At 35.4% G+C, this 19,763-nt stretch overlaps 1 protein-coding gene across 3 annotated transcripts in view; it reads left to right on the forward strand.

Annotated features, from left to right (window-relative positions):
- Positions 1-19,763, forward strand: part of Eip74EF (Ecdysone-induced protein E74) — a 491,406-nt gene that overhangs the window by 409,487 nt on the left and 62,156 nt on the right. For 2 of the 3 annotated variants that reach the window (XM_089643115.1, XM_089643114.1), the window contains one exon: positions 18,624-18,797. In XM_089643115.1, the coding sequence (XP_089499241.1) occupies positions 18,624-18,797 (174 nt within the window). Of the gene's footprint in view, positions 1-18,620; positions 18,798-19,763 lie in introns of all 3 variants that reach the window. The other variant, XM_089643113.1, reaches the window with a different exon arrangement.

A 19,763-nucleotide genomic window follows, 5' to 3' on the forward strand; every position in this document is an offset into this window, starting at 1 on the left:
AGTTCTCCTAAACTACGCAACGTATTTTGATAGCGTTTTCACTATAATTATAGAGAATTTCTTCCGGAAGGTTTATATATATAATACATGCATATTATATTTATATAAAGTAGAGAAAAGTCGATGTTTTGTAATCAAGTCGTAAAAAAAAAACTTTCGGGCACTTACATTGCTAACGCTGGCTAAACCTTATGAGATACATCAAAATAATGTACTATGGAATTGTATATCTTAAAAAGGCCTACAGAAAATTCCACCACGGTATTTGTCTATCTTCTAAGGATAACTCCTAGTAACGCCGGGTACACGTCAGCTAGTTATCGATATTAGACTTCTCTGAGTCTATGACGTAGGATCTTTAAACTACTTTTTATAACACCAATTATTACATAATCAGAATATTTCTGATGATTAGTGTTGCAAAAAATGCTGCTTGAATATTAGCATTAAATTAATATGAAGTTTTCCTGTAGGTACATAGAATATTAATCCAAAAATTATTGAATACTACGTCATTAATAAACATGTATTTGAAATACCAACTTAAGCTAAATAAAGAATGCATAATTCAAATGTGTTAATTTCAAAAATAGAACAACATGACATTTCCAACGGTTCTATTAAAATAAATTATTATTTTTAACCAACGCAATTTGCCTCATAATGACTTCTTGCACAATCTCGTTGGCACACAAAAACTGAGTATTGTGCTTTTAAAAATTGCCGTACGTGCTAATATAATATATAACCTTCGAAAGTTTGTTCAACTTTCGAACACCGTTCATCCCGCCAAATTTGCTGTCAGTTTGAAAAATCGATCGTAAATGGAACACAATCGCAGGTGAACGCAAGCGACGTACGTTCAACAGAATTGCAGACGTGTAAAAGTTAACTAACGTGGACAAAGACATATGTCACATCGTAAATAATCTTTATATATATAAAAATGGGACTGATATCGCTGAAAATTTCAAAGTTTATACTTATTAGTGTCAGAAGTGCTTAGAGATTAGTTTGAATGATATAAGAAGTCGGGGAAGCCGGAGGAACACTTAAGGCGAAGCTTAATGCTCAATCACTATATTTTGATTAATCTTTATAACGAATAGGTGTACATTATGAATACCAAAAAATATGCTTAAGTTAAATTGAAGGTTTTACTATCGCTTCGCTTAAGTAGAATACAAATAAAAAAAGTAAATTACTCAATAAAAAATATAAATGTAAACTACTAAAAAAAAACATTTTTTCAATAAAAATGTATTAACGCATAAAGGAAACAACTTTAAAAAAATACAGTATTATAGCTAAGATTATCTGTGACAGTTTCACTTGATTAACTTTTTTGCTTTCTTATAAAATTATTTACAAAATAAATAAAAACCAGTTCTTTTGCTTGAAATCGAACGTTTCTAGACTCCATTTGTTAAGCGATTTTAATGCCTATTACCTACAATAAAAGGTATATCAAAAATATACACATTTTTGGCTTGTAGCTTCCTCTTAAGGCAATATCTCTGCGATAAGACAACAACAACAACACAACACAAGCAACATTTTTTTTCCGTTTACTGTGGTGGTAGTGGGAGATTTTAAAATATCTTCAGTTATTGTTGTGAATCGAACACAGGATCTCTGTCTTACCGAAAAACGCCTCTAACCACTTGGCCATTGGTTAGCTGCAAGATAATATTGTTAATTCTGATTTTCAAATACGAGATCGATAAAAATGACGTATAATAATTAAGTCCCAATGAACGAGATGTTAGATGCGGTGTCCCAATAAGATGAGTTCGATTCCCAATTGAGACCGTTACCTTTTTATTTTTCTGTGTCTTGTTCTGTTTCATGTTTAGATTTAATAATATTATCTTATTCTTCATTAAAATAATAGAATATGTTTATATCCACATTTATAAAACTGCACAATTTACTTCAGTTCGACATATTTTTACTTGTGGCATTGTACCTAGTTTGTTTTTGTTTATTTTTCCGATTTTTGCGGTTGTAGAAAAAGAAAATGTCAGTACTTACCTTACGCCGCGGAAAACATAAAAAAAAATAATAAATATGTTGTTTAGATCGTGAAGATTGTTTGCGGTGTCGTATATTGTTTTTCCTCAAAAGGATCACAGTTTGGGAACATCCTGTTTTGATTGTCTTGTTTTTGAGATCTCAGCGATAATATTGATCCAATGTGGGTGACGTATATTATTATGTGTGCGGTTTTTCGTTTGCACCACATCTCAAACCAGGAAAAATGATTATTACTAATTTAATAAAAATCTCTTCAAATAATTGGTATTGATTTTCGATAAACTTTTAGTAAATTCATAACATATCGGAACACTTGTTCATGCAAATTCATTTGCTTTTCATAATATGACGAAATGCAAAAATATTATAAAATTTTTTTATGAACACGTTTTCCGATATCGTATTTTAATAAAATTTAAAAATGAAACTTTTCAATTTATTCTTTAAGGGCCTGCAATCTCGTTTTTAAACGGATTACTAATAATTTGAAGAGATTCTTAATAAATTAGCAATATTTTTTATCAGTAAGTTTTCACTGTGTTCCCGCAGATAAAAAGTGGTAATTCCGGTTAAGGCGATGCACTACGTAGTAATTTAAAATCATGTGTTTTTGGTTTGAATATTCGGTCGCCTAGAAATGTTTCAGATGCTTTAATTAAATACTGCGAGTAGAATACATCTTGGCCTTTAAAATGATCGAGTATTTTTTACATAAGTCTTTTTATAAGCCCAGAAAAAATAATGTATAGGCCTATGAAAACTGGTTTAAAGTTCAAAATCTCCTACTTACAAACCCATTTTCGGTTGTAGTTTTGTTGTATAATGTGGCAAATTAAGTTATTTATTAAATGATCGAAAAACATTTAAATATTTGTGCCTGAACATCCACAAAATAAAATAAAAGGCACTTTTTGGCCATGTTTTTTTCTTGCATAAATCAAAATAGTTGGATGGTGTTAAGCGGGAATTTAAACCTTATCGCCATTTACGTAAGGGTTTTTATTGATAGCGGCTCAATTTAAAGTATTACACGACGTAGTACATCGCCTTAAAAACGGGATTTCAACCCTCACAAATGTATCAATAATAATAACCTTATAAAATTTCAGTAAATTACCAATACATTGTCATGAAATCCTAATATTTTTGCTTTACAACGAAAATTATTTGCACCGTCGTGATTTATATCGATTTGAAATATTCTTAAATGATGTTTTATTAAGAATGCTGTTAATTTATTGTGAGGGCAAAAATCGATTTATCTTCGTGTAATATATACTATTTGAATATTAAATTTGATATACTTGTTGATCTACATTGTATGCGTTCGCAGGGAATCCATCACTGTTCAATGCGTACTGTCCCAATTAAAGCTGAAAAAATTTGGCGCCCAGCTGTGGACTAGATCTGATTAGGCTTGGAATCGGATCAACGATTCAGAATGCAAAACAGAACTGCATAGAACACTGCACCCATGTAGAATGCATACAGATGCGGCAGGATGATGTAGATGCATGGATATAGGATGTTAATGCAATGTACGCGACGAGCGTAGTAAATACATTAGCATTGCAAACTGCAAGCAAGTTCGCTCTCCGTTGGTGTTTAGTGCAAATGGATGCAGCTGAACGATGGAAGATATATAATAGGGATGTGTAATTGGAGAAATAGTTAAAACACTGATGTGGAATTAAACAAGCGGTTAAAGCACTGATATTGGATTGAAGTAGACGTAATATCAATAATGTGCGATTGAAGAAGCGGTAAAAGCACTAATGTGAAATTGAAGATTAGGTAAAAGCACTAATGTAGGATTTAAGAAGCGGTAAAAGCACTAATGCAGGATTTAAACAGCGGTAATAGCACTAATGTGGGATTTAAACAGCGGTAATAGCACTAATGCGTGATTGAAGAATCGGTAAAAACACTAATGTGGGGTTGAAGAAGCGGTTAAAGCACTAATGTGGGATTTAATAAGCGGTAAAGGCAATAATGTTGGATTGAAGAATCGGTAAATGCGCTAATGTGGGATTGAATAAGCAGTATAAGCAGTATAAGCACTAATGTGGGATTTAAAAAGCGGTAATAGCATTAATGTGGCGGTAAAGGCTGCGATCTGTGTTTGGAACTGTAGTGAATGCGATAATTTGGAATTTAGTATGCGGTAAAACCTACTAATGTGGGATTTAAGAACCTGTAAAAATACTAATTCGAAATTGGTTAAGCTTAAAAATACTGCATTCGTATCTAGTAGGTGCACATATCAGACAATATTTAAAAGAATACGGGAATTGGCAGTTTTAGTGTTTATTTTTATTTCATATCGCGGAGCTAATGAAACGATGGCATGGTAAATGCAATGGTCAGGAGATGGGAAAGTTAAGGTTGGGAAGTCACTGGCAATTAAAATTAGATCACAAAACATAGTTCAAGCATCGTCGTTTCAATTCATCAATGACTGGTCACGCTGGGAATATTCGGCAACTCCGAATGAGGTGTAAATGCATTATTGTATTTGAATAACAAATTTGACACATCCTCTCAACAAGATTAGTTTGTTGCATCGGAACTTGAACAGATAATACCAGATTAGCCCGAGCCAAGCCGGTACAAGGTTTCTGCTATAAATTTAGGTCTACAAATATATTAGAGTACCTACATGTAGGTCTACACATCTAGTGATATAGGTCTATTGGTGTACCTAACAAATAGCTATGGTTCCTGGATCGGCCATATTTTATATGTTGTACTCTTACAATTTAGCATTAATTTAATAATATCTATTTATTCATTAGAAATTATACGTTTCATTGTAACTAGCAAATAAAAAAAACGCTGCCGCGGTTTAAGAAAATTTCAACGGTTATTTTTGAAAATAACAGATGGCGCCACTTCCGTCTACAATAATCCTAAAATGTACAGTCATTAATATAATAATACTCAATCGTATTTATCTTGAGTAACAAGAGTTGATTATGAAGAAGAATTGGACTAACTATTTTATAATCCTTTCTTAGTAGCACCAAATCATTTAAATCCAAAATCAACTATAACTATTGATTAGATATATAGTAAGTACCTACACATATAAATTTCCTATATAACAACAACTTTCCACGATTTCCTATCGAAATTTTGAATAAAAATACTAATTCGGTTATGGGTCTGACTGTTAGTTCAATGAACTTGGATTTGTTTTGTCATTAGTACCTACTTATACATATAATATAATATTTTAACACAAAATTATTTTTATTTTCCTATTTTCAAAATTGGAACTGATGCGTGAAGAATTCAGACAACAGATAAAGTACCTAACTAAGATATGTTATTTTTTACCAGAAAATTATTTTGATTCTATTTTTGAAATGTATTTTTCTTTTGTTTAAATTTCTTATGGTTAATTTAACTAACTAACTTATCATCAGGGCGTTTCCCATTGATACAACGCCTCATACATATTCTTAATCTGACTCTTTGTATGGCCCGACTCTAGTATTTGGTTCACTTGATCGTGCCATGTCTTCCCCTGGCGTCCCCGACTTCTTGTTAATCTTATTTCATGATTTTTCAAGGATTCTTTAGCTAAATCGCAGTTATCAAGTCTACAATTATAATATCCCGTGATTTTTCACTTGTAATATTACAAAGTTCTTAGCTCCCGACTTCGTAATTTACATAATGTTTAAATAACATATCCAAATATGGTAGATCTCTCAATAATCGTCAAATCGAAACCATAAAATAAAAATAATTATAATTTGTTCGATCGATATCCTGTAATAGTATCATTATTTATTGTCGTCGGGCATTTCCGCTTCCGGCCATAGACAGAGAGGAAAACGCGCGCCGATTGTTTGAATATCGAATCACGTTCCAAATTCAAACCGAGAAATAAATGAAAAGTACAATGACGGACACAAAAGGCGCGCGCTTTTCGCCATATGGGGCGACGGCATAAAATAGGCACACGAAGAATTAAGTAGTATTGCTGTATAATGATTTCAGTTATCATAACCTCAATGTATCCGTGAATATTACTGAATATTTCCTAGAATTATGCTAATTGAGGCGCTAATTTGTTCGGCTTTGGGAACAAACACCTATTACTCGAAGAGTTAATTTGTTCGCTTTTCGGAGCAGCTCATATACAGGGTTTTCCAATAAGAGGTGTTATATTGATATTCAATCGTAAAAGATCAATGGTTTCGTTGCTTGTGTGGCACGTAGCGCCGTCTTGTTGAAAGTTAACATTGTCCAGATCAATACCATCCAATTCCGGCTATAAAAAATCATTAATCTGTAGTGGTACGCAACTACTTCATTCGAACGAAATTCTAGAAGTCTCGATTGTTCCAAACAAACTTCTTGGATGTTCTTTTATTTATTTGTTTGGAAAATTCTACATAGCAACCAAATTGTTCCAGAAGCTTCTTCACCTTTTAAAATCGACAGCAGGAAGAAGTCAGTCAGTCATCAATTCGCCATCAGTTAACAAGGTGCTCAACGAGTGATAATCCGCGCACCTCACTTGCGCGAAGGACATTCATCACGGCTCTGCTCATGGACTCCATCGGGACATCATCATAGCGCTTTGGCCCAGATCGCCGTTCCTGGCCAACGCTACATGGATTACAGCGCCCTGGTTCCAGCGTCTCTGACCAGCGCTTCATCCACGCTCCATGACCACCACGAGGACACGCAGCATCCTCACTGGTCTACCAGCTCCCCCTTCAACCGCCTACAAGGTCCATCGCACCTTCAGCATTCTCGTCAGCACTGGAGTACTGATTGCCAAGATCGCCAGTGCCTGACAGACAACGAGTCCGGTCACCAGCGCCCGGCGTCGACTCACAGACCCGCGCTTGACCTGTCATCACCGTCTGCATCCGGAGAATACCACATCTGTCCTACGTCCACTCTCATCACGGCTACCTGATTCACAAATAAACACTCTGACCTTCACAACAACATCTTTCATTCCGTGCCTCCTCACCAGATCACCAAAAATCATCTCTCGATAGCGCAATCCATTCACCGTAACTGTTGCTCCAGCTTCATTTTCGAAAAAGTAAGGTCCAGTGACTCCGCCGGACCATAAACCGCACCAAACAGTAACACGTTGAGGATAGAGAGGCTTTTCAACAATAACTCTTGGGTTTTCCGAGCCCCAGATGCGACAATTTTGCTTGTTGACGAAGCCACCGAGGTGGAAATGGGCCTCATCACTCAAGATGATTTTTTCGATGGAATTCTAATAATTAATAATAGTGAATTTTAATAGTTTCAATGCGTTGTTGAAGCATGTATCGTTCCATTTTCATTAATGGCGTAGTTTCTACTTGTCAAATGTCAAAATATGACAGCTTAAAAAGTAACATCTACCGAAATAGCCGGCTATTCAAAATAACACCTCTTATTGGAAAACCTTGTACTATCATACATATCGTCGTATCTCTCCTTCTATCATATGATCTAAACATCACTTTATATTAAAATCTAGAAATTAACCATAGAAGAATTAAAATCTGCACATCTATAAAACCATAGATTCCGACTACAATTTGAAAAATATTTATGATAATTTGTGAGTTATCCTCAAGAGATAATATAGACGTATGCAATTCCGTAGTACATTATTTTGATGTATCTTATAAGGTTAAGCCAACGCGATGTAAGCGCTCGAAAATATTTTTTTTTACAAATTGATTACAAAACATAGACTTTTCTCTACTTTCTATAAATATAATATTTATGTATTATATATATAAACCTTCCGGAAGAAATTCTCTAAATGATAGTGAAAATCTTATCAAAATACGTTGGGTAGTTAAGAAGAACTAGGCGCACAAATAGTCAGATAAGACAAACGACAAATAAAGTGAGGTGGCAGTAATGCTGTATTTTAGTAATAAAATGGGTGTTTTTTTCGTTATCAGTAATTTAAGTTCAGTGTTAATTCTTTACAAAACTGATTCCAATTTAGAAAATTAATTCAAGCAAATTTGAGTTCATCGAACCAGATTTCACCGGGACAAACAATCAGGCAGGTTCGATAAAAATGTATTTTTATTTGCGTCTTCCCTCATATCTAACAATCACAAATAAAATAATTTTACTAGTAGGTACCTACTCTATATCAAAATTTAAATAATTTTTGTTGAGGGTAACTCCAAAAAAAAAAACAATAGTTTTCCACGTTGAGTGTCAAAAATAATCACAATAATAATAGTATTTGCCTAATTTATATACCTCCGTTTTCGTGAAAGATCACCTCAAGGGCGCTGTATAAATATATTTATTAAATAATAAATACAGCTAGCTTACAACTATGATTCATAATAACTAGTGACTTACGACTAAGGCTTATAACTACTGTCTTAATGACATATATATTTACATCTCTAGAGACTTACACCAAATATACTTACATTTAAAATACATCAATAAATACTCATTCTAATTTTACTAGCGCCCCCAGAAGAAGAAGAAACAAATAATCACATATTGTCCATTTTGTCTTGATTTATGATTTAAATTTTTGCACAGAAAAAACTTTAAAAAAACAATGCCTATTTTTTTATTACACATATATTTTTCAACAATGGCAACATTAGCAGATTCAAATTCCGAAAACGTACTACTGCTCGCACGCCCTCAGACCGCGACAGCGCTAACATAACCGTAACGAGCACGAGCGAGACGGGTACATATTTTATCTTTTTTTTTTACCTGTCATTCCATTTTTGAATGACCCAATGCGCACGTCGTGTTGCCCAATGGACCAATTACCGTGCGAATGTATTGCACGGTGCTATGACGTCACTCTTGCTCTGTGCCGGTTTATATTTCGGTGTTACGATAACCAAATATACATACATAGATACAGTACTTGTAGTGTTACATATGAAATGTATATATACACGAACACAACTTTGTTTCTTACGTGTTGTGTACTTGTTTTTTCTCTCTCAGTAATGTTGAGTGCGTTTGGCCGAGTTTTTTTTTAACTTTCGTTCTCAATGGGCGACGTACGATGAATTTACTGAGACTGAATGCTGTGGAAATGAGATCCGTGAGGCATTTGTGTGGTCAAACCATCGACACAGAAAAAACTTACGGAAATAATTTTTTTTTTCATTCATTTTCAACAATCCCGCGTTACGAATTCCTGACAATATTTGAAAATCTCCTACTACCACTACAGTAAGCGGAAAATGTTGCTTGTGTCGTGATGGAGGCCAGTCGAGGAATTGAACTCACGATGCCAACTCAGCCATCGACCGGTAAAATATTGCTAATTTCTTAAGAATCTCTTCAAATTAAACTTTTAGTAAACGAGGAATGTACTGTCGCGATGTCGGAACACGTGTTCGTAAAAATCATAATATTTTCGCATTTCGTCACTTTATATAATCAAATCAAACGCAGTTGCATGAACACTTGTTACGATATTAATACGAATTTACTAAAAAAATATCACGAAGCGGTTTGCAGTCCCGTTTCTAACCGGGTTACGAATAATGGAGTCGGGCCATATCAATAGTCAGAACAATAGAAGAGTATGTATGATACGATGTATGAATGTGAATGAGGCAAGAAGTTTGTGACAAGATTGAGTTGTTTGGCGGTCCGTCCTCTCTGCCTACCCCTGCATAAAAAACGGGGTGATGATAAGTTAGTCAGTTAGATTAACCATAGACTGAATGCTGCAGAAATGAGATCCTTGAGGCGTATGTGTGGTAAAAACTGTTAAAAGTTTTAAATCTACTTACGGACATGAGTTTAAAACCCGTTCACAGTTGTTGATGTTGGCTTTGTGGCAACGTCAGCCTCTTCAAGACCCGCATTATTAAATTCCTTCCTACAGCCCCTGCCTTAACCCACCTCACAACGCTGCCCAACCTGGCGGTGACAAATTTCCTCAGTCTTTACACTGTGGTCTTGTGATGTGTCACACCAAATTTAACCTACCCTAAATATAATATTTTTAAAAGAAAATTATTTTGTATTTATTTTTTATTTTATTATCAAAATTGGAACAGATTTGTTGAGATTTCAAACTATCCCGTGATTTTTGACGGGTCTGCGTTATTACATAAAACTTTTATTATTATCAATTTAATATTTGTATTGAATTCCGTTGCCGGCCTCTTGTCGACCGCAAAATAAAGGTCACAGCCGCAATCGAAAGCAAAAGTTCTCTTTTTATCGTTTCATCACGTGGTGAATATATCCGTCTCGCTCGCTCCCTCGCTAACCGCCATCAACTTGTCTCTTTCACAGCGAGTTATAATAGTATGCTAATAATAATATATCTGTCTCGTTCCGACTTTGAGGAAAGTGCATAAGTTTTTCCCGCTCTAACGCAATGTTCCCCCTCACAACTTGTATAAATTACTTGTTTCTCTCGCCCACATGCTGAAAATGTATCTGACGTCTCTTTTTAACGTAATGTACTGAAAAATGTTGTGATAAACATATATTTTTAAGAGGAAGCTACAAGCCAAAAATGTGTGTATTCTTGGTATACCTTATATTGTAGGTAATAGGAATTAAAATCGCTTGACAAACGGAGTCTAGAAACTTTCGATTTCAAGCACAAAACTGGTTTTTATTTATTTTGTAAATAATTTTATAATAAAGCAAAAAAGTTAATCAAGTGAAACTGTCACAGATAATCTTAGCTATAATACTGTATTTTTAAAGTTGTTTCTTTTGCGCGTTCATACATTTCTATTGAAAAAATATTTTTTTTAGTAGTTTACATTTATATTTTTTATTGAGTAATTTACTTTTTTATTTGTATTTTACTCAAGCGAAGCGATAGGAAAACCTTCAATTTAACTTAAGCATATTTTTTGGTATTCATAATGTATACCAATTCGTTATAAAGATTAATCAAAATAGTGATTTGGCATTAAGCTTCGCCTGCTGCAATCTGTATGTGAGGATTGCTCAATAGCTAGCCCCTTTTTGCACCCGTGTTCTAAAATTAATGATAAAAACACCCTTATATAATAGAACTTCCTTCTTCTTTTAGCGCTAGTAAAATTAGATTGTTAATTTTAATGCTAGTTGTAAGTTTCTACATATGTAAATATATATGTCATTAAGATAGTAGTTATAGGCCTTAGTCGTAAGTCACTAGATATAATAATAAATATTGTTCCCTGAGGAATTTGTTTCAGTATGACACATCTCCTTTTCTCATTGATGTTGTCTATTATTGTCGACATTTTGAAGTTTACTTATGAAACTGCAAGTATTGAATACAAAATGATTATAAATTAGCTAATGACGATAGCTATGAATATATTGTACTCCCGCGAGGCAAATATATAATTAAATGCACTTATAAGCACTGTATAGTATTGGTTGCATAACATAATTATCGAAACTTTCAAAGTGTATTATTATTTTGACAGTTGTTGTCAAAATCGCGATGTTTGTTTACGCTTGACATTCTTAGCTGTCAAGTTGACACATAGTATTGTGTTGCCCGTAAAATAAAATAATATTGCCCGTAAAATAAAAATAAATTATAATAATGCGTACAAATCGTTATTTATGTTGGTTGCACTGATGGCACTTTAATAAGTTCGCACTGTTGACTGACATTTATGTACCTAATAACATTTATAGGTTATGTTTTATGTGAGACACGTCGAAACAAAACAAATACACATGATTACTAAAATGCTTGCAACTTCGACTCAAAATCAAATAATAAGAACAAATACGAACCAACCACGTTGATGCGCCATGTTATGAATAAAAAATTCGGGGCGGAGAAAATAAACAAGTTACTACTGAACTAATATTAATAAATTTAAATAATATTAAAACTTCATCATTTGAAAAATGTAAATCAATCCTAAAAATAAATTAGTGATTGATTGGTTCCTGTGAGAACCTCGGTAATTAGTTACACTAATACTACAATTTACAAATTGAACCCTCGGGGACAAAAGACGAATACTTAATTGATTGGCACCATTTTTAACGATGGTTGTAGACTATTTATAGCACCATTTATTTACGATGGTCGCTAACAATTCTATTGGCACCATTTTTAACGATGGTTGTTTACTAAATAATGTGGCATCATTTTTGCGATGATTGTAAGACTATTCATAACACCATTCATTTACAATGGTTGGTTATATCCTGTATTTCATATACCAATGGTAAAATAAACTTATATGTTGTTTTCTATTGTATAACTGTCAGAAAAACTAAACCCACGAGACCAGTTTAGGGAGTTAGATAGGAATACTCTTCTATAGAGGAACTCTTCTTTTCCAAAATGGATTTAGAATCAGTGATAAAGTGCAGATGGTACACCATCTACGAGTGTAGCCTACTTTGGCTTATTTAAAAAAGTGAATCTGAACAGTGATGCTTTGTGCATATTTAATGTTTTGATGTATATTGATGTCATGCTTTAGTGATAATATTTGTATACTAATTTTAAGTTCTATTCTGTTATAGATGCTACGTCTACGGTAGTCCCAGACGAGAGTCAGAATACATCACCCAGCGTCGTACATGCTGCGGGTGATTACGGGCCCCGTCCACGTATCTTCTTACTGCTAATTGTGTACAATTTAAGGTCTTTATTTCTAAGTTCTGATTTTGTTATATCTAATACTCTGAACTTTAATTGGATGCGCCGCAGACTCATCCATCATGTCTTACGCATGATGGGCGCGACTGATTTTGTGACACACCCTTCTGCAAGCATACTATTACTTTTAGTACATTTCTGCTATATAACTCGTTTTTTTATGTTATTATATCATGTATGTTTTAGGAACCCATCAGACCAAGTTAGGGTATCTCTTAGCTCAGGCTTTTATTTTGTTCTCCTTGTGTTTGAGGGCAAACACGTTGGGGGCGACCGGGGTAATGTTATGAAAATAACATATGATTTTCACTCTAAGTAAGAACCTGTCAAATCTGTGATTTATCTTGTCTATTGTTTATGCTCTGGCAACTTAGAACTTTAACAGGAAGTGAGAAGAAATTCAAGATGGTGGCACTTCCCGGCCGGACAGGAGAGACAGGCTGTCCGGTCGGGGGGTCAATTATTATTTCTGGAGGTCTGAGGCTCTAATCGAAAGTTATTTCATGGATTTGCGATTAATACCGAAATGTTCAGTTTGTGCTTCGAGATTAGAAGTCTAGTCATATTTCCCGCGAGTGGAATTCGCCCCGGGTGGCGTGAATAATGAAAACGTTTTTACCATGCGTGGCCATGGTGGTAATCCGAGTTTATTCAAGCGATCGGTGATTATTTCTGCCGATAATCTGTTTTCGCCGTGTGCATTTTGATTCAGAGCATTATTAAGTTCCACCTTGCCTTCGTGGAAGGGCAACTTACGGATTAACCGTCTACTCCTCTTGGCTGGACCACACTGGGCCGTAGGCCAGCCACATTCTGATGCCGTCTACTCCTCTTGGCTGGACCACACTGGGCCGTAGGCCAGCCACATTCTGATGCCGTCTACTCCTCTTGGCTGGACCACACTGGGCCGTAGGCCAGCCACATTCTGATGCCGTCTACTCCTACTGGCTGGACCACACTGGGCCGTCGGCCAGCCACATCCTGATGCTGCCGTCCTCTAGCTACATGGCTGATTCATCTACTCCGCCATTCGCGGCACTCAGTGTTCGTTCCTCATAACTAAATACGTTCTTATTATTTTAGACAGGGTAGATAGATTCTACGTTCTGGTCGATGGGGGTAAGTTTTCACCTTTTTTGTATTTCTCTGTGAAATTTATCAAATATAATTTGTTACGGCCAGTCCAAAGTTTATCCAGATTACTTTCATTCTACAACCTTGCAACTTCCTTTCGAACGTCATGCATCTATTATATAATTCTCCCCGCCCTGTATGTAAATTAAAACATAACATAGCTTCGATTCATAACAAAGTCTTAGAGGTAAGTCATTAGTTTTAAGTCAGTAGTTGTAGTATTAACTATTTAAGAAATATATTTGTAGCGCCCTTTAGGTGATTTTTCACGAAAACGGCGCTATATAAATTAGCCAAGTATTATTATTATTGTTAGCGCCTTAAACGTTGAATTTTCGTATTCAATCATTCACAATTAGATGTTAATAACAAGTGTGCTGTCATATTTACAACGAAACAATTTTTTGACATTGATAAACCTAAATTACAATTTACCATGAAACGCCCTTCGTTAAAAACCGCCATAGAAAATCCATACGGAATTTTTGCGGAAGTGAAAGCGGCACAGAATAAGGCTGTACCGGGAAATCGATCCGTCTAGACCCGCTAGCAGACCGCCGCACCACCCGGAAACCCTTCAGCAGACTTCCCACCCACCACCCCCTGCGCCTCCCCCCCGGAAATACCTTCCGCAGCGGATCTCACCCCCCAATTCCCACCCCCACTTACAGCTAAATCCGGACGCCGCTCGGGGTGGCTATATAGATAGAATCTATAGTCTTTTCCACAGCCCGATTGGAAAGAAAAAACATGTTTTATTTTCACATTTTTGGCTGGATTTTTCTTCATTTAATAGAAATTAAATATCCAAACGTATCGTCGTTCAAATATAGATTATTCAATGACAGTTATTCGTTTGGCGTGTAGGTCGTAACAAAGGCGGGGTCGTTGTTCGTAGATGCGATTTGATATGAATGAACGATCTCTCACTAATAATAATAATAACATGGCGTTTATTTAACGCAGTTTAATGTCAATTCTCTTCAAGGGCGCATAACTATAAGAATCTCAAAAGGGCAATTTAGTATTGGTGGTCATGTTCTTAAAATTATTCTTACGGTTTGTCTACGACACAACTCTCGAGGGAAATCATTTTCATCGGGCCTTCTATATAGAGTTAAGTCAAATATAGAAATGTTCATGTTAAATGTCGATTGTAAGTCCGTTCCAGCTTTCGAACATATTGTGATCAGCAGAAGAGGACAACTATTATGTTCTTAAATGTAAATTTGATTAATATAATATAATCAGCGTATAACGAGGACCTTCAATTTTTTTCTTATGTTCACTATCACATTATTTCTCTATATGCTAACATTAAGTACGGATTTGCGGACAACACAACGATATTCGATCCAAAAATTAATAATATTTTCCAATTATCTTGTGTTTACCACACTTTCTTGGTAGGATGTATCGAAGGAGTCAGGGGTTTCTCACCCCCATGTAGGGGTACAATTTAATACATTTCCCAGTAAAGTCTTGTAGCTAGGTAGCTACCATCTCCACTGCAAATCTCCCGGCTTATACATAATATTACTTGGTTACAAACTAAATTGTTCACTTCCTAGAATATACCGGCTTGCCTTTCCTTCCTACTGGATAAATGTAATATCACGAGGTGGTTTTATGTATTAAAATGTATCACGGTTAGTAGTCAACTTCGTGATTCTGTAACAAAGGATATTATGGAATAATATCCTTTCTTGGAATTGTATACTTTGAACCACAGGACTCCAATCGATATAGTTTGGGTTTGATTGCCTACATATTAAAATTTACCCTTCAAAACCAATAGCCATTATAACAAGAAAGCTTTTAGTATAAATCTCGTATTTAGCTTTGTCTAGGACATATTGTATTAAGCTTCGAAAAACTTTTACAGATAATTTACATATGTTATTAATTAAAACCTCAAATTGCCCTCATACGAAGAATGTGATACAGAAAATCAGAAAAAAGAATCGGTGTAATCTATGAATCGAACCCACGACTTCCGCATTGCCGGTTCTTTGATCTAAGTCGATTTTGTCTCATTTTAAAATTCATAATTGATACATTTTTCCAAGATACTATCTAGATTGCAATTAAATTCGGGTAGGATCTTAAAATCATGTATAATGATGAAATGAAGATAATATTGATGGTTCTTAGTCGAAGTATGATACAGTTAAATTTGACCTTAGGGGATATCATCGTATTAGCTCAGTGGTAGAGCAAATTCCTGGCAAGAATGAGGTCCTTGGTTCATTTCCTAGATGTGACCGAATCTTTTTTTTTTCTATTAGGTTAGGTTAGGTTGTTTTTTTAGGAATGTAAAATTATACTTTTACTAACACATTACTGAGATTATTCTATAATATCTTGAAGAAAGTCACTCAAAACGCAACATATAAAAGTTACAGGGAATATTTTGAATATATAAAACCATTACATACACCACGAAAGGGGTTTTCCTCACTCTGCTTCTCATTTCCCAATCCCTCGACTACTTCCCTCACCCTCTGTTTCCCTCTAACCCCCGGTCTTCCTCTCGAACTGTATAATCCTCAACCCTCTCTCACGACGGCCACCACCTCCACCCCTCGAGAAGCGGGTGCCATTTCTCCGCCCTCCCTTTGAACTCGACCTTGTCGCCTCGGTTCACACGTGTACACAAGTTTCAAGGTTGCCAAGGTCTCAAATCCCAATAGTCAGGGACTCTCAATTCTTCAACAAATCGTAATTTTTCTGAAAATCCGTAACATTGCGACTAGCAACGAAGAGATTAAATAAGAAGAGAAAACAGAGTATTTTTTTACTTATCCTAATTGAATCTGTAAGCTGTTTCGTTTTTGTATGCGAAATTTTCGTCTTTACCTATTGAACTTTGTAAAAAACAAGAGTAAACGCTATTTTCATTTTCTCTGGGGATGTTATGTGGAGGGCCTCGAAAAGAAAATGAAACACAGGCAAATCGTTCCACGGCCGAGCTGTTGAACTGAAGAATGAGCAGCATAAACGACCGGTTCTCATGTGACGTGTTTCCCGACCATGCATCGGTGCCAAAGGGATCAATGACGCTAGTTTATCGAAGCATTTCACATTGAAATACCTGTAAAACAAGGACAGCATTTCCATCTGACGTCTGTGCATTAAAGATTTGCAAGCCGTATTTTGAGAGAAAATTTGAGAAAAGTCTATTAGTAACAAGGTTACAACTAGCAAATAAATTTATAAACCGAATTCATAGATTGCACAGATAAATAGATTGGGCAATAAACTTAAAATGCATAAAACCCACAGATAAACAGATTCATAGATGACTAATAATTTTACTTGTCTGTATTTAAACTTGATGGAAAACTTGCCTCCGCTCCAGTAGGAAAATTTCTGTCACCCCTATTTAAAAACACGGGTTTGAACCGAGGTGAAGGCACTGAAATGAACTCTCCAGAATATAGTGCCTACCCGAGAAGTATATAGGTGCCTAGCAATCTCCCTTTAGTTTTTCCGGCCCTCCTTGCTTCCTCTTTGTCTCATTTAAAGGGCTATTAAAATAAAAGTGTTTACGGAAATCTTTTGATGCTTTTGAAAGTTATTTGACAGCATTTACTCCAGACAAGTTCAATAAACGTCTATAGACTTTACACAGTTCAATGATTAATTTAATTTATACAGTATTTATTTTTGTAAGGCTTCTTTTAAAAGCTCTGAGTAAATAGTTATTTCTATTTGAAAATAACAAACAATTACCGGATACGGTAAGACGTAACAAAACAATAGAAAATTGTTTAGGTTATTTTGTTTTTGTAATTCAATTTAATGTTATTCGATCCATAATATTGCTCACCCGCACTTCTTTGCTGAAGTAATTTAAAACTTATTTTGGTCTTCCGAACCGGATTTAATTCAACGACTTCCATTAAGTTACCGCATACCAAATTTCTACCGATTTATAACAAGTTTCTCGTTAAGTCTTTTAGTTTTTAAGTTCTAAAAAAAATATGTTATTTTCAAGATAATATTTATACATTTGTAATGACGAAACGTTAATTGTATGAAATTCCCGCAAGCTTCGTAAGCTCCAAAAATTATTAAAAACACGTTTTGTTCTGTTATTTATAGGCATGAAAATATTAACAGTGTATCTTTAAATGCAACTAAAGCATTTGCCGAGAGATTTTCGCTCTATTTCAAACGAGTCATCTTTTATTAAATATTTTCACCATTTTTGATAGTAATTATTATTTTTTTAATATTAGCGCGCTCCCTCTAATATTCGTATTTATATATCTCCCTTTCAAACCATCTTTGAACGCTTACTACGGGGCCCTAAGGAGACTTGGGTGGGAAGTTACACGTGGAAAAGCAATGGGTTTCTTGCATACACGCTTCCTCTTTCTTCTACTTGCTTTTATCTTCTTCTTGTGTCTATCTTCTCCTTTCTCCTTGTGGCTTCCTTATGCTTCTCTTTTGTTTCTAACTACTTTTAAGTTGCTTCTCCTTGCTCCTTTTAGTGTCATATTGTTATTCTTGTTCCTTCACGCATTTTCCTTATTCTTCTAGTTCATTTATGCTTGTAGTAAAAAGTGTTTGTTTCGACTCCCGGAATGATATATTCATTATGTATCTATTACGTCTATCGTATTATAAAATGTGCTATCCCCATGATCCATATTGTTAGATTCTCTCAGAATTGCCCAGTTGAAAGACCACCAATCAGAATCGAAATGTAATCATACCTTCTCCGGTTATTCACTATTTAATTTCATAATTTGTTCCTTCCTATATGTGTAGTCCCTTGTTCCTTTGCTAAAGAAATCTCGTCCTGTTGCAGTAGACACGGTGCTGCCACTGCAGAAGGCCGCTCCGGGCGCTCCGTCGCTGCCCAAGGCGTTGTTGCACAATCTGCTGAGCGCGCCGCACCAGCAGCCCCCTCATCTAGCGCAGCATCACAGCCACCACCCTCATCAGCACCAGCACAGGCCGCAGGCGTACACTCAGGGCTCCAATGGTGAGTGCACCTCATATATATTATTCTATACCACTGTCCAAGCAATTCGTCTAGATTCAGTTGTCATATTCGCCAGATTAGAGATATTGAAAGAAGGGTAAATGGAGTTAAATGATTGAGAATGTTTCCAAAGATGCAAAGCTAGCAGTCCACAATTGAGTGCTGGTACCTACCTTGAAATATGTCATGTGTAGCGTCGTGGAACTGGCAGATGATGCAGAAATGTAGAAATGAGATCGCTTGAGGCGTACGTGTGATATTTGCAAATATTGCAAGTCTGATTACAAAAGGGACGCTGATGGTTTCAACGAAAAAAATGAGTGTGAGGAGAATATATGACAAGAATGTGGATGTTAAAAGAAGTCGGGAACGCTGAAGAAGTCACGGCACAATCAAGTTAACCAAATACTCGAGTGATTTGATGTATGAGACGGTGTATGAATTTGCATGAGGCTAAGAGTGTTGTTTGGCCTATGACCGAGTTTTTTTTTTATTATTGTGATTTAGTTAGATAGTTAGTTACACACCATTTCCTCCTTTCATATTATATATGTTAACTCTATCTTCAGAGCGTGTGAAAATCTCTTGTGAATATGAAATGATCTTGCACCCTCCTTCTCGAATGACGGTCAGTGTACTTCTATCTATGACCAACGGTCACCTTCCTTCCCATTGTGTTGGTCCATTCATCTCGTCATTTTACATCACACCGACTCGATTAAAAGGACCGTCCCATTCTCCACTGTATTGAGTCTTTATTACCGGCTGGTTATAAGGAAAACCGTTGAACTGGTTTTAGAAGTTACTTCTTCTTCTTCTGTGCTCCTTGGAATCTGAGACTAGATTTTGATTATTTTAGCTAGGGTCAGATCTGATTCTCATGGAATTAATTAATAATTTAATTTATGCTCACAGCAAAGAATCTTTATACGTTATATAAAAACGAGTGCCCCCTGGGTTTGTTTT

Source organism: Hesperophylax consimilis, chromosome 19 (assembly GCF_061612785.1).
Source record: "Hesperophylax consimilis isolate HC1 chromosome 19, BYU_Hcon_1.0, whole genome shotgun sequence".
In the NCBI taxonomy this organism is placed as follows: domain Eukaryota; kingdom Metazoa; phylum Arthropoda; class Insecta; order Trichoptera; family Limnephilidae; genus Hesperophylax; species Hesperophylax consimilis.